This window comes from Heterodontus francisci, chromosome 26 (genome assembly GCF_036365525.1).
Source record: "Heterodontus francisci isolate sHetFra1 chromosome 26, sHetFra1.hap1, whole genome shotgun sequence".
NCBI lineage: Eukaryota > Metazoa > Chordata > Chondrichthyes > Heterodontiformes > Heterodontidae > Heterodontus > Heterodontus francisci.
In genome coordinates this window covers 65587754-65613772 of record NC_090396.1, presented here as the reverse complement: position 1 = coordinate 65613772, position 26019 = coordinate 65587754, and the positions used below count along the sequence as shown (strand labels likewise).

Genomic DNA, 26019 nt, shown 5'->3' with positions numbered 1-26019 from the left:
GCTCATCCCAAGACTAAAGCCTTGAAGAGGGTGCAGTGGAAATTTACCAGAGTGGTATGAGGGATCAGGAACTTCAGTTATGTGGAGAGACTGAGGAAGCTGAGAAGGGTAAGGTGTAATTCAATGGAGGTGGTTAGAATAATGCAAGGAAGTTAGAGAGGGAGAAGCTGATTCTACTGGCAGGAAGGTTGATAACCAGAGGGCACAGATTTAAGATAATTGGCTATGTGAAAACTGGCACCATGTTTCCTCACATCACACTTCATTGGATGTGGGTGTCTCTGGGGTGTCCTGAGGTTGTGAAAGGCGCTATATAAATGCAAGTTTGTTCTCTATTGAGACCGTGCAGTTGAAACACCCATCAGACAACTCTCAGGTTGAGCGCAATCAGTAAAAACTCTGTTCTTTTTTACTTTCACAAATGCAGGGACTAAACACAACATTCCCCAGTCTTGTCTGTCTCTCTCTTTTATTTCTTGTTTTGTTTAAACGGCAAGTAGACAACAAACAAACTTGCATCAGCTCACAGGAACCGTACAATATCAGCAAATGAAAGAGAAAGGAGATGAGGACCTCAGGGAGAAGGGAAGATCCCTCCAGCACCAAAGGCCCATCTTGTAAATATTGTCAGCCAAAGACATCTAAGGGAGGGCCGAGCACTATGAGGTGCAATATCACACGCAGGCCAAGCTGGTGAACATGCTGGAGAAGAATTCTCATGGAAAATTTACACCATACATTCAGAAGCACCGTTTCGGATCCACGATCAGCCACAGAACTTGCGTCAGAGTCTGGGATAGCCAGGTCAGCTCAACGTGAACAGAACAGTTCAACTACCAGCAAAAAATACAGCTCAAATGGATGAGAACATCTGCCTGAGAGTATCACATACAAAAGTCTTTGTTATATATATATACAGATATTTACATGTTTATATAAATTAAATTGTGCAAATAGGCTTTAACAATTCATAGATTTTGTGTTTTTTTTTTACATACATCTCCAAAATCCGGTCGATTTGGAATTCATTCCACATTTAATACACTCAAGCATTTATCATATAAGTTTAAAACAAAAAAATAGCTGACATTAAGCATAGTTATTGTGGCCCACTGTGCAAGACATTATCAGGTGGGGGCTGTTTGTGTTACTGCTAAGCATTATACCTGACCTCAATATACAAAACACGTAACAAATTCTGCCAGTAAGTGAAGCAAGACAGCTACATGAGGCACTATGCAAGCGATTGTAATTAAAAATAGTGCGTGGGGACACAAGTGGTAACTGTTTACAACCCCCACCCCACCAAGGCATGCATTGCGGGTTCAAAAAGAATTACAGTGCCATTTAAAAATCTGCAGATTAAAAACATTGGATTACAAGGATAAGCATAAAGCAAAAAGTTTCCCCAAGCTTGAGTTACTCCTAAAAGGGGCAATTACTGTTAGCTTTCCTGTGTGAGCAGATCATAAAGCCATCCTTTATAAAGAGTATTGCACAATGGAAATCTCCCTGATCTCCATACACCTCTGAAGATCATTGGCTCCCCACTCGTTCATTGAACGCGGGTGGTGGGATGGGGTGGGGTGGTTTTGGCGGATAGGGATGACAGTCACTAGGCACGTGCTTCATTCAGAAAGGTGAGAGAGGTCCTGCTTTGTTGCACAAGGTGAGCTTCTAAATCGAGACCCTCCCAGGCCTCAGGCTTGCGAACACGACTCTGTTAGACTGCCTGCCCTGTGGACGATGGATAAGCGGACCTGTCAGCTGATCCGTGTGCAGGGCCTGAAATTCCAAAGTCACTTTTCAGATATCGTGGCCTTGGGGGACTGTCCTGGGGAAATATCACCTTTCTGTTCGCTGCAGCCACCCCACCCCTTCCTGCCCCCTCCTCCGCATCTCCTGCTTCGTGCTGGGGTCTGGCTCCACACAAACAGCTAATCTTTGTGTGTGGTAAATCATCCATGGGGGCCTCACAACTGCTCGGAGGATCACTGAATCGTTGGACAGCAGTGCAGAGTTGGAAACCTGGAGATAGTTTTCCCTCTCTTTCTTTGAGAAATGGTTAAATCCAACTTTACACCAACTACTCCAATACCTTTAAATGTGGAACTTGTTAACTTCCTCGCTCTTCCCTCCTAGGACAATTGTCAGGCTTTAAAAATCCAAAACTTGGTGTTGCTGATGTTCTCTTCTCTTCATCTTCTCTTTTACCATTTTCAACCTGACTGGTGTCCTTCACTAGCCTAAAACACCAGGAGGTGGAATCCCGAATCTTCAGAGCCTCAGTTGCCATGGAACCCCTGCTGAGCTGCCATCTGATCATTACTATTAACCTTTGAACTCCTTTTCCTGACCACTGGAACTTGACAAGGCCCTGGAGAAGCTTGTTCTGAACTAACTCAACCACAGCCAGAGGAAGTGGAAAGCAGTGGGAAAGATTAGGAATTGAATAATCCACAAGAACCCTGGTTAGATTTAGAATTCCAAAGCTCAGAGTCCCTTTTAGATTATCATCTAACATTGTAATCGGATTGGGGCGGGAGTAAAATCCGGTGGAGCTCCAAAATGATGGCGGCACATCTACTCCCCGTCCGACTTTGAACTGAAAGAGGAATTGAGCTGAGTGTATAACGGGTGCAGCTGATCCATTTCCGGCCTTTCCCACGCCACCACCAATGTCAAATCATAAGCCCACAGAGTCACAGTGAAAGGGCCTTGAAGCAGGGATGAGATCCTGCGTCAATGACTTGCTCTGTTGAGTGACGTCTATCAGTGAATTTTCAGTGGCCTTTATTTTCAATCATTGGAGTGGCTGCCCAGTTTGGACACACCGGGGTTGGGGATGTAGTGGGCGTGTGGAATCACCTTTAACGTAACACTGCCCTACATCCTTTAATACCATTGGCTAACAAAATTCTATCAATCTCAGATTTAAAATTAACAATTGATTTGGCATCAATTTCCATTTACGAAAGAGAGTTCCCAAATAGAATTTGTTCTGGGGAGGCTGGGTGAGAAGTGAGGGAACTTTCATAGAGGTAAAGTAAGAAGGGACTACCTTAAGAGAGGGCCACCTTAAGGGCTGTAAGGGAAGGTCACTGGAGGAAGTGATGTCGTGTCACACATGACTAGTTAGTTGTGGCTGGAGGCCAACAGAATGAGATGTGTTTTAGATGTGCTTGTGCAATAGCTGTTTGTACATATATATGTTCCAGTTAAAGTATAATAAAATCCACATTTTCCTTTGAATATTACTTGTAGTCCTGTGAGTCTTACAATAGATCACACATCAAAGGAAGTATTATTATATGGTGGCAGCATCTGGGATTTTTTCTCTGAAGAACACACCAACCAAGAGCAAACAAAGAACAGCAGACTGCCTATCTGGAATGGCTAAAGAGTCTAATTTTAAATCACTTCATGGGACGTGGGCATCATTGGCAAGGCCAGAAATTGTTGCATATCCCTAATTTCCCTTGAGAAGGTGATGGTGAGTTGCCTTCTTGAACCGCTGTAGCCCATCTGGTACACACACAGTGGGAGGGAGTTTCAGGATTTTGACCCAGCGACAGTGAAGGAACGGCGATATAGTTCCAAGTCAGGATGGTGTGTGGCTTGGAGGAGAACTTGCAGGTGGTGGTGTTCCCCTGCATCTGCTGCCCTTGTCCGTCTAGGTAGAGGTTATGGGTTTGGAAGGTTCTGTCAAAGGAGGAGTGGTGAGTTGCTGCAGTGCATCTTGTAGATGGTACACACTGCTGCCACCATGCATCAGTAATGGAGAGAGTGAATGTTTAAGATGGTGAATGAGGTGCCGATCAAGTGGGCTGCTTTGTCCTGGATGGTGTCAAGCTTCCTGAGTGTTGTTGGAGCTGCACTCATCCAGGAAAGTGGAGAGTATTCCATCACACTCCTAACATGTGCCTTGTCGAAGATGGACAGGCTTTGTGGAATCAGGACTGGGCTACTCGATGTAGAATTCCCAGCCTCTGACCTGCTCTTTTAGCCACAGTATTTATATGGCTGGTCCAGTTCAGTTTCTGGTCAATGGTAACCCCCAGGATGTTGGTGGGGGATTCAGCGATGAAAATGCTGTAGAATGCCAAGGGGAGATGCTTAGATTCTCTCTTGTTGGAGATCGTCATTGCCTGGCACTTGTGTGGTGCCAATATTACTTGCCACTTATCAGCCCAAGCTTTAAATGATGTCCAGATCTTACTGCAAATGGACACAGACTGCTTCAGTATCTGAGGAGTTGTGAATGGTGCTGAATATCATACAATCATTAGCCAACACCCCCACATCTGACCTTATGATGGAGGGAAGGTCACTGATGAAGCAGCTGGAGATGATTGGGCCTAGGACACTAAGCTTGAGCTTATGAACTACCAGCAAAGGCATGATGAGTCCATTGACCAATTTGTTGCAAGGTGCCAAGACAAAGCTCAATATTGTGACTTTGCAGATATCGAATTGTCAGAACGGGTTATAGAGCTAGTAATCACGTCTACTCCACTAGAGGCCTTTCAAAAAGACCTGCTAGAAAAGAAGAAAGGGCACAGCATAGATACATTACTCAATGGTGGAAGTAAATCTGAAGCCATCATGGCTGGGTGCCAACAGTTACAAGATTTGGGGGTGGCTACGACAATTGGTATGGTAACCAAAGCTCAGAAGTCTGCTACGTCTTGTGGCAAATGTGGCCTGACTCGCCCAATTCACAGTTGTCTGGCATCCCAGGACCAATGCAAAGCTTGTGGCATGCGAGGGCATTGGGCAAGGCAGTGCAGAATGCCGAGCTCAGAAACTGCACACAGGAATGGTGGCAGATCCCATGCTGAGAGAACGTCTACAAGACAAGATGGCAAACACAACGAAAGATATGCCAACACACGACAAAAGCCTAGGCGGGTACAACAGGTCAGCAGAGAGACAGATTACCAGGAGGACACAGGTGAAGAATGCACTTGTGTGAAGAGCGAGCAAGCATTTCACATAGTTAATTTGGATCAACATGTCAATGCTATTACGCAATCTGAGACATTCGCCATGATCAGGATTATATGTCACAGAAGAGTTGCAAGCATAAAATCAGAGTAAAAATCGACACTGGAGCAAGTGAATTCTGTATACTGAAGGACATGGACTTAAAAAAATGGGAATCTATGGTACAACCCACCACAGCTAGGCTGACTGCTTACAATGGTTCTCGAATCAAGTGCATTGGAACAATAACCTTACAGTGCAGCTATGGGAGCTCCAAATGGCTACCACAAATTTCTTATATTGTAAACTGGACCAGCTTTCACAGGACTTCCAGTGTACCAAGATCTATAAATTGTTACAATATATGGATACAGTAACACACCAAAGATGGTAGAAAATATCCAGGTCCAGTGTATCGTGTCGGTCCATGCAAAGGATGACACAAATGCAGGGAGTTTTGACATGAAGAGGCGATATGACCGGGAGTCTCTCTTCCGGCTTCAGTTCGTGGCAGCAAGCACCTGGAGGGCAGAGGGATTGCTGGCGATTGGTGAAGTTTCCAGTCAATCATTTTTCTAAGCTTTCCAAATAAGGGAAGAGGTTCACAATAACCAGATCGGGACGGAAAAGCAAACCTCCTCTACGTTTTCGGGAATGTTAACTTTGCTTACCTGTAAATAACGCTTTAGAGTCATAGGGATTTGTTTTAATCATGTATAATTACTCTGAACTAAAGCCTGGCTACCCGACCTGAACCCGACTAGACCCGACTACATGTGTCGGGTTCGGGTCGAGTCGGGTCAAAATTCTGACTCCAGCATTCGGGCTCTAGTTGGGTCGGGCTGGACGCTGCTTCAGGGAAGTCACGGGATCAGGCTTACCCACGATTCCCCACAACTCCAGCTGCAGGAATAATCTGCTGCCAGAACGGATGAAGGAGATTCATGTCGGGTTGGGTCGGGTCTGGTCGGGCGCGAAGATAATTAAAGGGTTCAGGCTCGGGTCGGGTTTGGGTTGGCTGTAGTCAGGTCAGGCCGATGTCGGGTTTTAGTGTGAACCGCAACATCATTGCTTATTGTGCATATGTTTTTATCTTTGGAAAAAAGGGGGATGTTGTGGAACAACGTTAAGAAGGGACTACCTTAAGAAAGGGCCACCTTAAGGGCTGTAAGGGAAGGTCACTGGAAGAAGTACAGTGGTTGTCCAAAGAGACTTGGGGGATCAGGTGCATAGATCTTTAAAATGCCACGAGCAAGTGCAGAAAATAATCAAAAAGGCTAATGGAATGCTAGCCTTTATATCTAGAGGATTGGAGTATAAAGACACAAAGGTTATGCTGCAGCTGTAGAAAACCCTGGTTAGACCCCACTTGTAGTACTGTGAGCAATTCTAGGCACCACACCTTAGGAAGGATATATTGGCCTTGGAGGGAGTGCAACGTAGGTTTACAAGAATGATACTTGGCCTACAGGATTAAGTTACGAGGGGAGATTACAGAAATTAGGCCTGTTTTCGCTGGAATTTAGAAAGTTAAGGGGTGATCTGATCGAAGTCTTCAAGATATTAACAGGAAAAGACAGGCTAGATAAAGATAAACTATTTCCACTGGTTGGAGATTCTAAAACTAGGGGGCATAGTCTAAAACTTAGGGCCCAACCGTTCAGGAGAGATGTTAGGAAGCACTTCTTCACGCAAAGGGTGATAGAGGTTTGGAACTCTCTCCCACAAACAGCAGTTGAAGCTAGAACAGTTGTTAATTTTAAATCTGAGATAGATAGATTTTTGTTAAGCAAAGATATTAAGGGATATGGGCCAAAGGCAGGTATATGGAGTTAGGCCGGGGATCAGCCATGATCTCATTGAATGGTGGGACAGGCTCGAGGGACTGAATGGCCTACTCCTGTTCCTATCTTCCTAAGATCCTATGTATTTGTAGTCCTGTGAGTCTCACAATAGATCACACACCAAAGGAACAAGTAATATTACACCTTTGGCTAACACAAATCTATCAATCTCAGATTTAAAATTAACAGTTGATCTAGCATCAATTGCCGTTTGCAGAGGAGAGTTCCCAAATAATATTTGCTCTGGGGAGGCCGGGTGAGAAAGGAGGTAACTGTATAGAGGTAACGTAAAATGGTAAATGGTACAGAAAGGGGAAATTGTGTCCCACCCTCACCCCACATCAACCTGAACCATGACAGCAGCATATAGGGATGAGACTAGTAAAAAGCATATGTACAACAGACATCAGGAGGGTCCTCTTCAGACAAGAGAGTGACCAATACACAGAAAGCGACTCCTGGATAGAATAGCAGAGGCAAAAATCTTTGATTCACTCTTCAGATGATGCCTAAGATGGGGCAAATGGCCTCTCTCATCGGTATCCACCTTCTGATCCTGGCCCCAGTGCTCCAACTCAGCCTGCAGATTTCTGGCAAGTTTGATTTGCCTTAAGTGTGTGAGCCTGATGCCCTCCACGTAGCTTAGCATAAAAATATAAAAAGTTAAATCCTCCAATGTAATATCCTTCAGTGTATATTCATGAAAGGAAAGTCTCTCATTTGAAGAATACCCTGGAGGATCTCCAATGCAAGCTGGCCGCAATGCAGCATCTGTCAGAGGGGTTCTTAATGCCGTCAAGCAGTCTTCTGTAATGTCATCTTTCACCTCAATGGTCATACAGTGAGAAACCCCACCCTCCCCACCTAGCAAGCATGGTCCAGAACGGCTGCCATGGATGCAAGGTTATTCCACTGGGCCTGCTCACTTGGGCTTCATTTTGTTCTGGTCCTGTTGACCCTCTCTGGTGCGAGAAGCTTCCAGCTTTCAGCCAGGCAGTGAGTCAGAGACCCGGACTCTTTAGGGGTCATTTTGGCCAAAGTGGAAGAAGATGGAAGCCATCGCTCAAATAGCAGAGAACACAAGTTAAAACGAGGACCCAGGAAAGTCAGTCAGAACATTTCGACACAGCGTTGTGAGGTATAAGTTACCAAGAACATCACTAAAGTGCACACCATAAATGGGTTCAGAAGATAATTGGACATGCTGCAGGTGAAAGAAGGAATTGAGGGATAGGCGGAGAGATTTCACAAATCAGCTACTCCCACCAGGAGTAAATATCAGGAATTCAGGTGTGAAGCCCGGCAGACTCCCCATGACTCACTCTCCAATAATTTTTAAGTACTGCTCAGTATCTATTTCAATGGATAGAAAATCATACAAGTCCTGCTGGACTCACCACCAGAATTCCAGATGCACCAAACTCTACACAGCAAGCACTCATTCACAAAACCTACCCCATGAGGTGGAGGCAGGTATCTGCGGCCGATCCAACAGAAAGGGAGGGGGGGTGTTCAATGGGCCTCTTCCTGAAACTTCTTATGCTCCTGTTTAACATTGGATATTGAAAGCAAATGGAAAAGCGATACTAGCTATGTTTGATGTGTATACAAAATCTCAACCAGTCCAAACCATAGCCAACAGGGTTCTTCACTTTCACCAGATCTATTGGTTGTTGATATGTGACACCGGTTTCTGTCACACTTGAAGGAATATGATTACTTTAGTGAAAATACTCCTCCACACCTCATCATTGTTTTCTCAGTGTTAGGGGGTTGGGTAGTTATAGAATCATACAATGATACAGCAGGAAGTCATTCAGCCAATCACACCCATGCTGGCTCTTTATAAGAGATATCTAATTAGTTCCCACTCCCTCATTGCTCTTTTCCCTCTCGCCCAGCAAATTTTGGGAACAGTTTCTTCCCATCCTGTGTTTTGCTTGCTTGAGGCTTGCTCATGTCGATCGTGCCTACCCTCGTTCCATGCTCACTGTCCAAATCCAATCAACTACGTCATCCTCAGGGAGAGCAGCAATGTCATGAGAAAGACAGTCTTCCCCTCACTGCTGTATCTGTCTGATGATGAAGGATGCAGGCAGATTCTTTGCAGGCGCAGCTACTCAACAGTGTCCCCTCACCCCGTAGATCATTAAGACATATATATCTCATGTAGAAATAGATTTAATCATGGCAAATACTTAGAATTTACAGCAGAGAAACAGGCCAGTCGGTCCAACCAGTCTGTGCTGGTTTTATGCTCTACACGAGGCTCCTATCACCTTACTTCCCTCATCCTATCAGCATATCCTTCTAATGTTACATTTAATGTTCCATAAATTCAGAATTCTCAGACTTCAAAGTCTAAATTTGAGGACCTCACCATTTGATTCTAGAGTCAAAGTCAAGAAAAGGTGGTAAAGTTCTCAGTGCTGAGCTGTCTACAGCACACTTGACAATGATCTCATTAAATATGCTAGTGGCCCAATCTCAGTACTTCTCCAACTCTCACTTTTATATATGAACAGGCGGCCTGGTCTGGCTTGATACTTTGATTATTTCTGTCACCATCATTTGCAAAGTCAACTGTCTGTTCAACACTTGGCAAATCTACTGCAGATAAATTCCGCCCATTTGTTGAAACCACAGAGTCCTGAATCTCAAAACAGAAGCCGAGGTAGTGGCTGGGGCACTGGGTTGGTGTGGAGTGATGGGGGAAAGGGGGGCACTGGTGGATGTGGAGGATCTAATTAAGTTCTGAAAATGATATCTTTGCAAATTTTTCCAAAGCCTGGCCACCATCTACAAAGCACAAGTCAGGAGTGTGATGGAATACTCTCCACTTGCCTGGATGGTTGCAGCTCCAACAACACTCAAGAAGCTCAACATCATCCAGGACAAAGCAGCCCTCTTGATCGGCACCCCATCTACAAACATTCACTTCCTCCACTACTGATGCACAGTGGCAGCAGTGTGCACCATCTACAAGATGCACCGCAGCAATTTGCCAAATCTCCTCTAACAGCACCTTCCAAACCTCTGCCACCGAGAAGAACAAGGGCAACAGACGCATGGAAATATATTGCAGTTCCTTCACTGTCGCTGGGCCAAAAACCTGAAACTTGCTTCCTACAGTACTCTGGGTGTACCTACCCCACATGGACTGCAGCGGTTCAAGAAGGCAGCTCACCACCACCTTCCCCAGGGCAATTAGGGTTGTGCAATAAATGCTGGCCTGGCCAGTGATGCTGATATCCCAAGAACGAATTTAAATAATAATCTTCTGTTGAATGACTTGTTATTTGATCACCTGTACCACTTGGTTTCCATCCTCACTCTCTGGGAACCTAGGCCTTGAAATTATACCGTGAGATATTAGTGTGTGCCTGTCTGCCTGTCCCTCTATGTTAAATGTTTTCAGGCAGTGAGAAACCTGCTTTATAGACAGGCTTACTTTCTCACCGGAGACAATGAATTTTGGAAAGTTATGATCCCTTGGAGTTTTAAGGAGCCGGAGATAGAATATAAGAATCAGCAGAGTAAATTTCATCAAGCCTGAAATTAACCATCATTGCAAAATCCTCAATATTTTCATATCCGATGAAGATGTGTTAGTTTTTTTTAAGACAGGTAGACTTTGTTGCATTCTAACAATTCAACGTAAAAGTTTTGTTTTGAGAAGAGATGGAAGTTGCGGGGGAATCCCCCTGTGCCATTAATAAAGAGACATTCACAGTTGGGAGTGGAGTCCTTTTGTGACCGTGTACAGGTTCAGCTATAATTCTGCACGCATGTGAGCTCTGCTGTACTTCAGCACATCAAATAAAAGCAAAATTCAACTCTGACTTATGGTATCTCCCTTACGTCACTGGTACGTAAAGGCCAAACCACATCAAACAGATTGTTCCTATGAGGCTGACTGATTGGTCAGCATCTCACACACAAACACGCATATTATGCACAAACAACAACTGATGTAGATTTAGTCAAGGCTCGGATCGGACAATCAGAGTTGCTGGGCCATGCACTAGTATGAGGGAAATCTGTGCCGCAGGGTTAAAGTTGTGATTCCTCTGTGTCCTTGTTGCAGTTCTTCTTTAATTCCACCCTCTTGTTAAGCCGCTTAACAGATTAAATATCACGTTCTTTTTGGGGGGAGGCGGTGAGAATATTAAAGATCCACTTAAATCCATCTTCCTCTTCAGCCATCAGTGTTTCTTAAAGTGCCATCTTAAAGTCAATCACAGTTACGGCAAATATCACTTTTGATCACTATCACCTGTATAGTTTTATTACCGCAACATTTTTAAAAAAAAGAGTCATGAACATCAGCCCACAACCAGTCAAACATACAGCAGGAAAATTGTTCAGAAAGCAAAGTGAAGTCAAAAGGTACGTGCCTTGAAGGGTGTCATCAGGCATCAGGAAAATCGGTGAGCTGCTCTTTGCTTTTCATTAAAAATTATATTATTTCCAATGTCTTGCCTTGGACTCACAGTCAGATGCTCCTCGCGCGTCCCATCAGAAATCTGGTCATGATCTGTCTGCCTTTCTTCTAACAGTTACTCTCAATCAAGCACAAGGCCTTATGGTCTGTTTCTTTAGGGAATTCGTAGCAGTGTAGCTTCTCATTCAGGGTTATTTGTTCAGAGGATGACCCTGCCTTCTCAATGTAATGGGGGGCGGGATGCACAGTGTGGTTCGTCTCGCCAGTCCCATTGTGATAGTTGCTGACAAGCTTGTGTTTCTCCACGTTGGTGCTCCCATTCCTCGTGTGTGGGGGCTGACTGTAAGTGTGCCTGTACTCTTCCTCAATGTCTTTCCCCAGCTTCCACCTGCTCCATTTTTTGAAGAGTTCTGACTGTACCTGGGATGGGAGACATCAAAGGAAGTGAGAAATAATATAGGGTTAGGAATGGGACAGAGCAGGAGAAATACTGATAGAGGTGACTGTATGGAACGGGATGCCAGCTGAAGGAGGGCAACTAGTCAAGGAAGAAGGGAGGTCCAGGTTTGTAGCATCCATTGGGCAGCAACAGACCCACACAATATGGCCAGAGGACAAGAATATAACTTTTCCTCAATTTACCTTCAGGCTTAGTGAAGGGTAAAGTATTAGCTTATGAGCAACTGGAGTTTATTTGTCTCCCAAATCCTTCACTGTCTCAATCTCTATTTTCCTGCTGCAATTGGTCCTTTGTGACCAAATACCTCCATCATTGGACCAATTTAAGATGCGTTTTTTTTTTCTTCTTTCACGGGATGTGGACAGGCCAGCATTTGTTGCCCATCCCAGATGCCCTTGAACTTGCCCTGCCATTTCAGAGGGCAGTTAAAAGTCAACCACATTACTGTGGGTCTGGAGTCACATGTAGGCCAGACCAGCAAAGGACGGCAGATTTCCTTCCCTGAAGGACATTAGTGAACCAGAAGGGTTTTGACAACATGGGACTAGCGTTCAATTCCAGATTTTACTAAATTAATTGAATTTTTATTAATTAATTGAATTTAAATTCCACCAGCTACCATGGTGGGATTGGAACCCTTGACCCCGCAGCATCAGCCTGAGCTGGTGATTACTAGAGTCATGATATTATCACTATGCTACTCCCCGTTACTCAAGCTGCTCTCTCAAATATTGATTCCTGTGGAACAGTGTGTGTGTGTATAAATCCACATCCGAACTTTGAGTGTCATTCAGATTCTCCTGATCTTATTGGGTGGACATTGTCTATTTTTTAGGCCTTAGCTTAGTGGGGAGCATTCTTGCCTCAAAAGGTCATGAGTTCAAGCCCTACTCCAGAGACTTGAGCACAAAAGCTAGGCTGATGCACCAGTACAATACTGAAAGAGTGCTGCACTGTTGAAAATGCTGTCTTCTGGATCAGTTGTTAAGCTGAGATCCTGTCTGCACCCCCAGATGGACGTAAACGATCTCATGGTAATATTCTTAGAGGGGGGTGGGTGGGGGCTCAACCAAACCAACATCATTAAAACAGATTATTTGATTGTTTATCTCATTGCTACCTGCGGGATCTGGCTGGGCATAAATTGGCAGTTACATTCCCCTACATTATAACATTGTGCTTCATAAAACACTTTGGAACCTCCTGAGGTCATAAAAGATGCTAAAGAAATGTAACCTCTTTCTTTGTTTATCTTAAATTGAGAAGAATCTGCTTCCTAAGGTGTCTTATGGCCTCTTCTTTTCTTTGCTTTTCTATGTCACATACCATTCTGGGGAAGAGGGTGGTAGCAAGCAACATAGCTCACTGACTACCACCCCACTGTGCCAGTATGAGACCAATCTCCCACCATCTCCATGGGAGCTACACCTGACCTCAATTTCAACAGTTCTTGATGAATCCACTAGACACTTGAATACCATTGAACTTTAGAAAGCTCACCTTCCAGATCCAGTCTAAATAGCGAATTGTACCTATAGCAACAGATTATATAGACCATTTTACCTCTCTGTTGACAAAACAGTACAATATGGCAACCAGCATACCCTGCAAGGGAAGAAGGAAGATTGTGGTTAACAACTCTGCTAAACTTTGCTCAATTGTATTGAATGACAAATACATTTAAGTGAGGACTGTCTTATTAGAGTAATGGTTGATCAATTGTATTAGAACAGTGCAATCTGAAGTAGTATAGGGTGGGAAGAGGCTTGTGTAGAGCATAAACGCAGTGTCATGCTAGGCCCCCACCTGCCAAGAATGAGGCGCATTAATTTTGTCATGAACATTGATTTTAAACTGTCGCCGGAGGGACGAGATGACTTGTTAAACTGATCAGCTGTGGTTGGAAAAGACATTTGCATATTAACAGACAATGCTTGGAAGGACAAAGGAGCATTCTCTGACACATTCAACCCACAATGGTTCACCAGGTATTGTGTGTAAGAAGAGCATTCTAGAGACTGCTAAGGTGATACAATCCAGGACTGGTTAGACCAGCTGGTCACATGACTAACTGACTGTTCCAGGGTCTTTTGAACTAGCCAAAGAGAGTTTGAACTCAGGAAGACCATTTGCTCCTGGACTGAGAAGATCTCTCCTGTCTGCTCCCATCTCTTTCTCACAAGCCTCTGAATCCACTGAAGACACATGAACCCCAAGAGAGAAAAGTCTCCTACAGCGAACAAGGTTTAAGAAGAATACTGGGCCCCAAGAAAAAGCAAGATCTACCTACAATCGAGGACTCTACAGTGAGCTCGAAGAACTGTAACAAAATCTCTTCAGATATTGCCTCTAACTTTTCCACTTTATTTTTCTTCTGCTCTTTTCTGTCTCTATTTGCATGTGTGTATTATGTATGCATGCTAGTGTGGGGCACATTGTGTATCCGTAGGCGTCAACCAAATTAGAGTTTAAGTTCAAGTTTAATCAATTTCAATTTTTCTTCTTTAAACCTAAGAAAACCTGTTTGTGCTGATTTCTTTGCCTTATAATTGGAAAGCGATGAACAAGGATTCACCAAGTGGGAGCTAAAAACATGGTGTTTTAAAAATCAAACCCTGTTACGGTAAAACCAGGTGAAGGCTGAGAAGGACCCCTTGACCTCTTTCTCTCTTGGTTGTAACAATTGGTATAGACTAAATAGACTGGATGACCTGTTTCTGTACTGTAAATTCTATGTAAGTCTATGTATTTGCCATGACGAAATCTATTTCTATAAAAGATAGATGGGTTTTAAAAATCTACACAGAGGCTGAGTGGATGGACACTGTCGAGTAGCTTCTCTCCCAAGAATCTGACATTGCTGCCCACGGCCTTCTTCATCAGATAGATACAGCAGTGAGAAGACTGTCTTTCTCATGATGTTGGTGCTCACTCTGAAGATGATGTACCTGATTGGATTTGGACAGTAAACACTGAGCTATAGGGTATGCAGGATGAAAATGAGAAAGCTTCAAACAAAAACTCAACATCAAAAGAAACTGTTTCAATAATGTGCAGATGGGGAACAGGTCCCAATTTGCAGATGGGGAACAGGTCCCTTGTGTGGATGGGGAACAAGCCCCTTGCGTGGATGGGGAACAGTCCCCAATGTGTGGATGGGGAACAGGCCCCAATGTGTGAATGGGAACAGGCCCCAATGTGCAGATGGGGAACAGGCTCCATGTGCGGATGGGGAACAGGCCCCAATGTGTGGATGGGGAACAGGCCCCAATGTGTAGATGGGGATCAGGCCCCTTGTGTGGATGGGGAACAGGCTCCTTGCGTGGATGGGGAACAGGCCCCAATGTGTGGATGGGGAACAAGCCCCTTGTGTGGATGGGGAACAGGCCCCAATGTGTGGATGGGGAACAGGCCCCAATGTGTAGATGGGGATCAGGCCCCTTGTGTGGATGGGGAACAGGCTCCTTGCGTGGATGGGGAACAGGCTCCAATGTACAGATGGGGAACAGGCTCCATGTGCGGATGGGGAACAGGCCCCAATGTGTGGATGGGGAACAGGCCCCAATGTGTAGATGGGGATCAGGCCCCTTGTGTGGATGGGGAACAGGCTCCTTGCGTGGATGGGGAACAGGCCCCAATGTGTGGATGGGGAACAAGCCCCTTGTGTGGATGGGGAACAGGCCCCAATGTGCGGATGGGGTACAAGCCCCAATGTGCGGATGGGGAACAGGCCCCAATGTGCGGATGGGGAATACGCTCCATGTGTGGATGGGGAACAGGCCCCTTGTGTGGATGGGGAACAGGCCCCTTGTGTGGATGGGGAACAAGCCCCTTGTGTGGATGGGGAACAGGCTCCTTGTGTGGATGGGGAACAAGCTCCATGTGTGGATGGGGAACAGGGTCCAGCGTGGGGATGGGGAACAGGCTCCAGCATGCAGATGGGGAACAGGCCCCAGTGTCTGGTGTGCAGATGGGGACCAGGCCCCAGTGTGTAGATGGGGACCAGGCGCCAGTATGTGGATGGGGAACAGGCTCCAGCATGCAGATGGGGAACAGGCCCCAGTGTCTGGTGTGCAGATGGGGACCAGGCCCCAGTGTGTGGATGGGGAGCAGGCCCCAGTGCGTAGTGTGTAGATGGGGACCAGGCCCCAGTGTGTGGATGGGGACCAGGCCCCCAGTGTGTTGTGTGTAGATGGGGACCAGGCCCCAGTGTGTGGATGGGGACCAGGCCTTAGTGTGAAGATTGGGACCAGGCCCCAGTGTGTGGATGGGGACCAGGCCCCAATGTGTGGATGGGGACCAGGCCCCAATGTGTGGATGGGGAACAGGCCCTAGTGTGTGGATGGGGACCAGGCCCCAATGTGTGGATGGGGACCAGGCCCCAGTGTGTAGATGGGGAACAGGCCCCAGTGTGTGGATGGGGACCAGGCCCCAGTGTGTGGATGGGGACCAGGCCCCAGTGTGTGGATGGGGAACAGGCCCCAGTGTGTGGATGGGGACCAGGCCCCAGTGTGTAGATGGGGAACAGGCCCCAGTGTGTGGATGGGGACCAGGCCCCAGTGTGTGGATGGGGAACAGGCCCCAGTGTGTGGATGGGGATCAGGCCCCAGTGTGTGGATGGGGAACAGGCCCCAGTGTGTGGATGGGGACCAGGCCCCAGTGTGTGGATGGGGACCAGGCCCCAGTGTGTAGATGGGGAACAGGCCCCAGTGTGTGGATGGGGACCAGGCCCCAGTGTGTGGATGGGGACCAGGCCCCAGTGTGTGGATGGGAAACAGGCCCCCGGCAGAAGCTGAGATGATTTACTTCCTTATACGTCTGGACTGAGATTAGCAAGTATTTCAAGGGACACATGGAGATCCTGTGCTGTTGATGTTCGGGATGAGTTTGACCACCTGGGTGCACTTATGCAATGTGGGAGATGACTTAGCTGGAGGTAGAGTCCAGGGTAAGATAGATTGTACAAAGGCTGTGGAAGGAGCAGACTCAGGGGTTGAATCATATTCAATCTGGGTTCCTGATCCCCATTGCTTGTTGGAAGTGTCACGTATGTGGACATCAGATGAGGACGTGACTCATTTGCTTATGAGGCTGCGCTGCACTACCTAGGTTTGGTAACTTGGCTTAGGTGTACAGGGCAACTGTTGGAAACCAAAGAGATGCACCAGAGAATAAATCACAGAATCAAGCAGCACAATAGGCTATTCTTCCCATTGAGTCTGTGCTAGCTCTTTGAAAGAGCTATCCCATTAATCCCACTCCCCTGCTCTTCCCCCATAACCCTGAAATGTCTCCTTTTCAAGTATATATCCAACTGCCTTTTGAAAGTTACTATTTAATCTACTTCCACTGCCCATTCAGGCAGCATGTTCCAGTAAGATCTCACTGCATAACAAGTCTCCTCGTTTCCTCTTGGATTATTTTCCAATTATCTTAAACCTGTGTCCTCTGGTTACTGACCCGTCTGCTAGTGGACCTGCCCTCCAGCCAGTGGCCATGGGAGGAGAGGAGGAATAGGGGTTAAGGTGCAACTTAACCTTGACAGTCTGCCTTTAGATTTACAAGGTCAATGGGCCTCTCTTAGGCTCAGAAACTTGTTCAACCACAATCTCCCAATGAGATTGTCAGTAGTCACTCTTTAAAGAAAAGCAGACTGAATAACCAGATGGGATTCTGATCCTGTATCCATTAGTCTGACATCATTGTTGATTCTAAAGCCGTAACCATACCTGAAAGGAATTTAGAAACAAGTCAAAGAAGAGTTTGACGTATCGAAGTGTACCCTGGGCGTGCTCATCTGTGATAAAGGCAAACACCACCTCGTGAATCCCCAGCAAGGGGATCAGGGTGAGTGTAGACTTGGCAAGTCTAGGAAGAAAGAGAAAGTAGGTCAGATGGTCAATGAGTGAATTAAACCGTAAATCAAACTGAGCTGAGTTGGGGCTTCCATCTCCTCTGCAATGAGTTATATCCCAGAATCCTAGGGACTTGGCATGTTAGTTAATTCCTCAGCCTTGCTGCAATGGGTCTTTGCCTTGCTCTCCCCTGTAACCCTGGATCTTACCCCTACTGACAGACGAGACTATGGGAACCAGCCCATTGGCTGCACAGTTAAAATTCAGCTGGTGCTCAGCAAAGATTAGAAGGGATTGTTATCCAGTCTCTCGTGCTACTTATGGCCAACATGCATAAAAGCGAAGATAAGGATTCTAAAACTATGCTGCAAGTATTTCAGCAGATAGATGTGTTGTCCAAAATGTCCAATGTGCTTCAATAACGCAACTTTGGAACATTAAACGTACATTAAACTTTATTGCGGAAGGCTTCCCTCTTACTGCACTTGGGTGTAAATGATCACTGGATCACAGTTTACCCAGAGGAAGATCAGACAGAAAGGATTGCATGCCTGTAGTAGAGCCTGCTTGACAGTCCAGTCAGCCAAATTCCTGGTTGAAAAATCAGGCCAAACGTTCTGTCACAACATGGGAGGGAGGTGAGGGGAAGGGCAGGCGAGAAATGGGGGAAAGAAGGGGAGAAAGGAGAGAGAGGGGAAGGGAAGAGAAGGGGAGAGAGAGGAGGGGAGAGAGGGAATGAAGGGTGGGGAGTGACACTGGGACAGAGAGTGGATGGTGAAGGAGAGAGGAGGGGGAAGTTCGGGGGGAGAGAGAGAGAAAATGTCGGGCAAAGAAAGGAGGGGAGAGTTGGGAAGGCAAGGGAAAGGGACAGAAGGGGAGGGATGGATGAAGGAGGGGAAGAGGACAGAAGGGGAGGATATTCAAATGGAAAATTTGAGAGACAAAAGAAGAGCCTCACCTGAATTTATAATCAGTATACCTCATCTGGTGAGCTCTGAGTTTGGACACTAAAATATGAATAATTCTGATAAAAATGAAGAAATTGATCTGAAAAATAAGAGAACAAAACCCACAAGAATTAATGTTATTGCATCCTTTGCAGCTTTACAAAGTAATCTGCGATGTGTGGTCAAACATTGTCCACAGTACCAGTATAGACAGCAGGATGGGAGAACGGATTATCCACCAGTAGGCCATGTTTTCATTTGTTGTCCAACACCTAGAGATAAACAAGGTGCCAGTGAGCTTTAACATCAGATCTAAAACTGGAAACACGTGTGGGCTCTCTGCAGACACCTGCAACAAGCTCCCCTACTCCCCCCACCAGCTAGATTGTGCTTCTTCTCAGTCCATCTACTCAGCTTGTCCCAGATGGCAGTAGATGAAGCTTTAAGCTCACACAGAAATATACCTGCTGTTGCCAAGGATGAAGCTTGCTTGATTCCCTGCATTAGTTTGGTATTTTATTCTAAAGGGCTGATTCCTCCTGCGAGTGCTGAAGGTCAGCACTTGCAGGTGAGGTAGTGGGTGGGAAATCGTGGAGCTGCAGACTCTAACTCTGTGATTTTGGGACCACTGCTCCCTCCAACCATTATTCCTTGCTAGGATGTTCTGATCAAGGAGTCATCCTCTAGACGTGCTCCTTTTTGTTTGGAGGGGGGAAATATAGTAATTATGGGACTATGTGCATTTAAGGGGAAGCTAGATAAGCACAAGAGGGAGAAAGGAATAGAACAATATGTTGATGGGGTTCGAGGGGTGGGGGGGAGGCTTGTGTGAAGCATATACACCAGCATAGACCTGTTGGGCCGGATAGCCTGTTGCTGTGCTCTAAATGCTGTGCAATTTTATGTAATGCTTGTTAGAAAATGGCAGTCAATCAAATATAATGGATGTTTCTGTTCAAGTCACTAATTGGACTTGACGTCAATATGACCGGCAGGTCAGCCTCTATTTAACCCCTAACCCCACACTATCCCAGTAAACACCGTCTACTGAAAGTACATGTGTAAACCTCTCCTTTAATGATTAGTAGACACACACAGAGAGGGTGGTTGCACTTTCACCTCTAGGTCTTCAAGTTCAGCTTCAGCCTCTACTAATGGGATGAAAGTCTCCCCACTCTCTCTCTGAAGACCATAATAGTTCCTGAGTGAAACTCCGATTCTCCACAGTTCTCTAACACCTCACCTTGATCACCAACACGTGTCTAGTTTCATTTGGACATAGCTCAATAGACCTTTTGAGTTGTCTGTAGAAAACAGGTGACCATTTGTAGGTGGCTTTAGAGGTGACACATGACCTTATACAGTACGCTCATGCCATGCCATGGGTCTACTTACCCAGTATTTTCATATAAATACTTGACAACCACCCAAGGAACAACGAATAACACTGGTGCTCCTGGAAACCAACATAAAATAGTGTAATCTGGGTTACTGTAGAATCAGAAAATGCTTTGAAAGAGATTATGCTACGTTAACATTTTCTCATTATCTGTTCTTTGCCTGAAGATGGTCACTTATGCTGGTTTTCCTCATACCCACTCAAGTAGCAATTCTTGATTTGCAAAGATGAGCAGAGATTCTCAGGTGGTATCGGAGGTGGGGAGACCTTCAGTGCCAACCCCTGTTCTCACCTGATGCCCACACACCTGTACTTTCCAGCAGGGGACTTGGATGGTGATTATGAGCAGTTGTCCAGACTGATTTTTCCTCTCGTTAATCTGGGGAGCATTGAAACCAGTGGCAACCCCTCCATTGCTCTGTGGCTCAGGTCAGCTACTCAAACACAGATCTTCCCAATCAAAAGGTGCATTTATGGAGCCATCAGGGGAACCTTAGTAAACATTACTATCTCCCTCAATGATTCCCTTAAGCCCACAGCGCAGGGTGCAGGAAAGCAAGGTGCTTGTTCTTGGGGGTTTGTCAGTACCTGACATTCACAAGGCATTCCCCTACAACGGAACAGCTGAAGTCAACCACTCTGGGTATAGAGAATTGCAAGTTCCAACTGGCATCCTGCCATACACTGGAGGGAACCATGAATGTAAGGATTAAGAATCCACTGATCTAGCATTGATTCACTTTGAAGTTCTGAAGGTACTTTGGAATTGGACTCTCACAGTAAGTAATCTGACTGATGCACTGTTACTGGTAACCCTCCACCCCGCAGATGACAATGCAATGAACAGGAATGAACTGAACACCTACCCCAGCCAATACATAAATAAATATTAAAGTAGCTCTTTTCAGAGAAGACAGCAGTCACCAGCAGGTTGTGTAAGTAGATCCCTTCGATCAGCAACCAGTAGTAATTGGCCCCAATGCAGTACTGCATGAGCACCTGAGCTGTTCTACATCCTGCCGCAGTCTGTTTTGAAGGAAAGAAACAGGGATTAGAGCCCCAAATTATAAACTTACAGAATGGACGCATCATAGTAAAATGAACTTCAATATAAGTAAATGTGAGGCAATACATTTTGGTTGGACGAATTGGCCACACAATCCTTGGAAAATAAACGTATAAATGCAGTAGAGGAGCAAAGGGATCAGTGGGTTCACTAAAAGTAGCAACATGGGTTAAAAAGGCCATAAAAATACAAAACAATGCACTGGAGTTCATTTCTAGAGGGATAAAAATGAAAAGCAGAGGAGTTATGTTAAACTTGTATAGAACCTTAGTTAGACCACACTTGAACTGTGAACAGTTCTGGTCTCTATCTTAGAAAATGGACGTAGAGGCACTTGAGAAAGTGCAAAACGGATTTACAAGAATGATACCAAAGCAGAGAGGTGATACCTATCAGGAAAGATTGAACAGACTGGGACTTCTTTCTCTAGAAAAGAGAAGACTGAGAGGTCACCTGATGGAGGTCTTAAAGATTATGAAAGAGTTTGATTGGGTCATGTAAAGCAAAAAGAAAGAACTTGCACTTATACAATGCATATCACAACCTCAGGACATCCCACGTGCATAGCAGACAATCAAGTACTTTTTTGAAATAACAACAAAAAACGCTGGAAATACTCAGCAGGTCTGGCAGCATCTGTGGCGAGAGAAGCAGAGTTAACGTTTCGGGTCAGTGACCCTTCATCAGAACTTTTTTGAAGTGTAGTCACTGTTGTAATGTAGGAATTACAGCAGCCAATTTGCACACAGTAAGATACCACAAACAGCAATGTGATAATGACCTAGATAATCTGTTTTACTGATGTTGGTTGAGAGATAAATATTGACTGGGAAACTGGGGAGAACTCCACATCTCTTCAACAAAATAGTATCTTTTACCTCTACCTGGAAGAGCAGACAGGACCTTAGTTTAATGTCTCATCCGAAAGGTAGAACTTCTAAGGCTGTCCAATGGAACTTCAGTGGTGCAGCGATAAAATCCAACTCCATAGTTTTTGAGGTTGCACTACACTGTCTTAGGAGCCTGTGTGACATTATAACAATTACCAAATAGCTTTTGTTTCTGTTTAGCGCATTAGAGTAATGGCCTTGACTGAACTGGGGGAAGGAATATTCAGTCCATGTACTTTGTTGGTTGTGGTGCTTACTTATTAAAAAAATCATAAAGTCACATCCAATATCTATTTGCAAGCAATGGGAAAACAAATAAAGGAAATATCATAAAGGATGTAATATCAATGGGGAATAAAGTCCAGTACACAATGGAAATTAAAGCCAGTTCAACAGATCGGGCGCCACTGACAGATTAGGATCATTTTGGCAAGCACAGCGATGGAAGGAAATACGTTTTGATGTTTTCTTCGCATGTTCTGTCTCACCCTTTTCGAGATTACAGCCATTCTGACCTAAAATGGAAGGAGAGTTTGGTAGAACGGGGAGAAAGAGGGAAGCAATCAAAATGCCTTCCAGCTGATCACTAAGCAGCTTTGCCACGCACAACTAAGAGGCTCGGGCTGTGCGGGTACCTCTTACATCCAATTGTGCAGTTTTTTTTTTCCTGAATAAGTGTTTGCTTTGGTCAAGCTGAAGATTGTCAGTGCAGGGGAAATGAGCACGATTTCCACTTTTGGTCATCTCAAACCTGCATTGAACACTTCAGGTCTATTAATGGTACAGGATTAGGCACAAGGGCAAATTGAATAAATTCATGCTTTCAGATACTGGCTTAATGTGCTTGAATTCCTGATGTGTACATGAAGCTCTGTTTTAGGAGTGCAAATTCATCATGGGGTTGGGGGGGGGGGTGCGGGGTGGGAGCTTTAACCTAACTCCCCAGGTGGAAATCCCACGGGATTGTGTGGAATACCTCGCCCAATTCTGATCTCAATGGGGCGGGGGTATAAAACCAGAATTGCACCCAATCCCATCAGTTTCCTAATGGGTCTAATTGGGTTAAAATTGCTCCCATTAAATCTACCCTGTAATCTTCTCAGCTTCAACAACCCGCAACTAACTATAGGAAAACACTGCCCAACTGTGCCAGTGTGACATTTTTCTGTTCTCCATACCACCAATCCTTTTGGCTTCCTTCCATGGGATTGCCAATTTGATATCAATTTAAGGACAGTTTCTTGCCACGGAACTTGGTTCATTTTAACTGGATAGAGGAATTTTTTTATTCGTTCATGGGATGTGAGCATTGCCGATCCCTAATTGCTCTTGAGAAGGTGGTGGTGAGCTGCCTTCTTGAGCCGCTGCAGTCCATGTGGGGTAGGTACACCCATAGTGCTGTTAGGAAGGGAGTTCCAGGATTTTGACCCAGTGACTGTGAAGGAACGGCGATATAGTTCCAAGGCTGGATGGTGTATGGCTTGGAGGGTGTTCCTATGCATCTGCTGCCCTTATTCTTCTAGGCGGTAGAGGTGGCAGGTTTGGAAGGTGCTGTCTAAGGAGCCTTGGTGAGTCGCTGCAGTGTATCTTGTATATGGCACACACTGCTGCCACTGTGTGCCAGTGATGTTTAAGGTGGTGGATGGAGTGAATGTTTGTAGATGGGGTGCCGATCAAGTGGACTGCTTTTTCCTGGATGGCGTCGAGCTTCTTGAGTGTTGTTGGAGCGGCACCCATCCATGCAAGTGGAGAGTATTCCATCACACTCCTGACCTCTGCCTTGTAGATGCTGGACAGGCTTTGGGGAGTCAGGACGGGAGTTACTGGCTGCAGAATTTGCAGCCTCTGACCAACTCTTTTAACCACAGATAAAGTTTCTGGTCAATGGTAATCCCCAGGATGTTTTGATGGTGGGGGATTCAGCAATGTTAATAAGGTTTAATGTCAAGGGGAGATGGTTAGATTCTCTCTTGTTGGAGATGGTAATTGCCTGGTACTTGTGTAGCATGAGTGTTACTTGCCCCTTATCAGCCCGAGCCTGAATGTTGCCCAGGGCTTGCTGCATGCGGGCACAGACTGCTTCAGTATCTAGGGAGTTGTGAATGGTGCTGAACACTGTGCAATCATCAGTGAACATCCCCACTTCTGACCTTATGATAGAGGGAAGGTCATTGATGAAGCAGTTGAAGATGGCTGGGCCTAGGACACTGCCCTGAGGAACTCCTGCAGTGATGTCCTGGGCTGAGATGATTGGCCTCCAAAAACCACAGCCATCCTCTTTTGTGCTCAGTATGACTCCAAACAGTGGAGAGTTTTCCCCCTGATTTCCATTGACTTCTGTTTTGCTCGGGCTCCTTGATGTCACACTTGCTCGAATTCTGCCTTGATGTCAAGGGCAGTCACTCTCACCTCACCTCTGGAATTCAGCTCTTTTGTCCATGTTTGGTCCAAGGCTGTAATGAGGTCAGGAGCTGAAACATCGTGCAGAACCCAAACAATGAGCAGGTTATTGCTGATTAAGTGCCACGATTGCATTGTCGATGAGACCATCCATCACTTTGCTGATGATTGAGAATAGACTGATGGGCAGAATGCCCAACATCATTTCATGTAGGGCCCTGGTAATCAACAGAGGGACTCTGAGCTAACGCACACCCCTCAGGTGAAAGGACTTACCTTACCACCCGGAATGCAGGAGTACCCACTTTTGCGCAGCTTTGGTAAAAGTTCTCCAGCATTTTAATAGTCTGTCATTTTATCTCTGTACATGGGTTAGACCTCATGGGAAATAGAGTTCAATCAGACTGTGTTTATTCCCTAATTACAGATGTACTAGGACTGAACTTTTCAAGTAATCCTGTAATAAGCATATGGTTTTGTTTTGCTAATCATTATATTCTTAGGCTAACCACACTGGACCATTGTGAAAGGGATTTGAAGAGCAGAAGAACGTAGTTTATCTGGATAATGAGCCCTTTTATTTTTCTTTTATCCCCCTTATTTAAGCAGAGATGGGGGAGAGGTCACCGGAACTAGAGATGTATTGGGCAATTGGTTCCATCTATGCTGGTAGCCCATTGGCATCTCATCCAAGTTGGCCTTGTTCCTACATCATAAGCAAGTCCATCTTCACCCATCATCCACTTCCTAGTGGTATCATCAGGCAGTGGTGGGAAGTGCAGGTGCTGGCAGACCAATCCTCTTCCTAGCCCAGGGAGGGGCTGATGTTAATTGAGCTCTGCTGAACTCCAATTCATAGAATGAATCATAGAATGGTTACAACACAAGAGGCCATTCAGCCCATTATGTCCATGTCAGCTCTCTGTGAGAGCAACACAGTGAGTCCCACTCCCCTGTCTTTTCCCTGTAGCCCTGCACATCTTTTCTCTTCTCAGAATTCAGCACGGACTGGACATTGAACCTGGCACGTTGGTCAAAGGACTCAGTAGCAGCTGGTTGTTGTATTTAGCCAGTGTAGAATTTACTGGGCTAGAAGAATGGGGAATGATTAAACCTAGTACTTGGCCTTGCAGTAATGGAGGTTAGGGCCAGATATCATACAGTGTCACAATAAATTGGCAAGTAAAATGCTGCAATGTTATTCATATCTTGCTGCTAGTTTAAGAATGCAACTTCACTTTGTATTGTTTGGAACATCAATCAGTTCTCTGTCCCCTATTCCAACACAGAATACTATGGGAGGGCCATTTTAACATTTGCCCATAGTGCATAGTGGGTGAACTGTGAGCATTGTGCACATCATCTAGTAGCTTGGCTATATCTTGGTCGTTCATGTTGACCCAATCTTGGTGCTTCCGTTTGACAAATCCAAGGATCTCAGATACCATGCTACGAGTGACATACCTAAACTTGCAAGGTGCTATTTACTTGGCATCAAGTGCATGCTCATCAGAGCTCAGCTTCGCTGGGTTGGCCATGTGGTTCACATGGAGAATTCCTACACACCAAAGCGGTATTCTACAGGCAGCTGAACACGGGAACCCACACCATAGGTCATCCCAAACTTAGATACAAAAACATTCTGAAAGCCGATCTCAGAGCCTGTAACTTGGAGGCCACTACATGGGGAAAAAAAACAACCATGGACAGATCCAAATGGAGAGCTCT

General features: G+C 45.4%; 1 protein-coding gene across 8 annotated transcripts in view; it reads right to left on the bottom strand.

The window, feature by feature from the left end:
• Positions 1-433: 433 nt before the first annotated feature.
• gcgra (glucagon receptor a) overlaps positions 434-26019 on the bottom strand; it is a 274805-nt gene continuing 249219 nt past the window's right edge. For 6 of the 8 annotated variants that reach the window (XM_068058445.1, XM_068058443.1, XM_068058441.1 and 3 more), the window contains exons 8-14: positions 20802-20961; positions 19932-19992; positions 18739-18808; positions 18548-18636; positions 17464-17602; positions 13298-13339; positions 434-11694 (exon numbers count right to left, since the gene is read on the bottom strand). In XM_068058445.1, coding sequence (XP_067914546.1) covers positions 11383-11694; positions 13298-13339; positions 17464-17602; positions 18548-18636; positions 18739-18808; positions 19932-19992; positions 20802-20961 — 873 coding nt within the window. In that variant the 3' untranslated portion in view covers positions 434-11382. Of the gene's footprint in view, positions 11695-13234; positions 13340-17463; positions 17603-18547; positions 18637-18738; positions 18809-19931; positions 19993-20801; positions 20962-26019 lie in introns of all 8 variants that reach the window. The other 2 variants (XR_010977587.1, XM_068058447.1) reach the window with 2 other exon arrangements.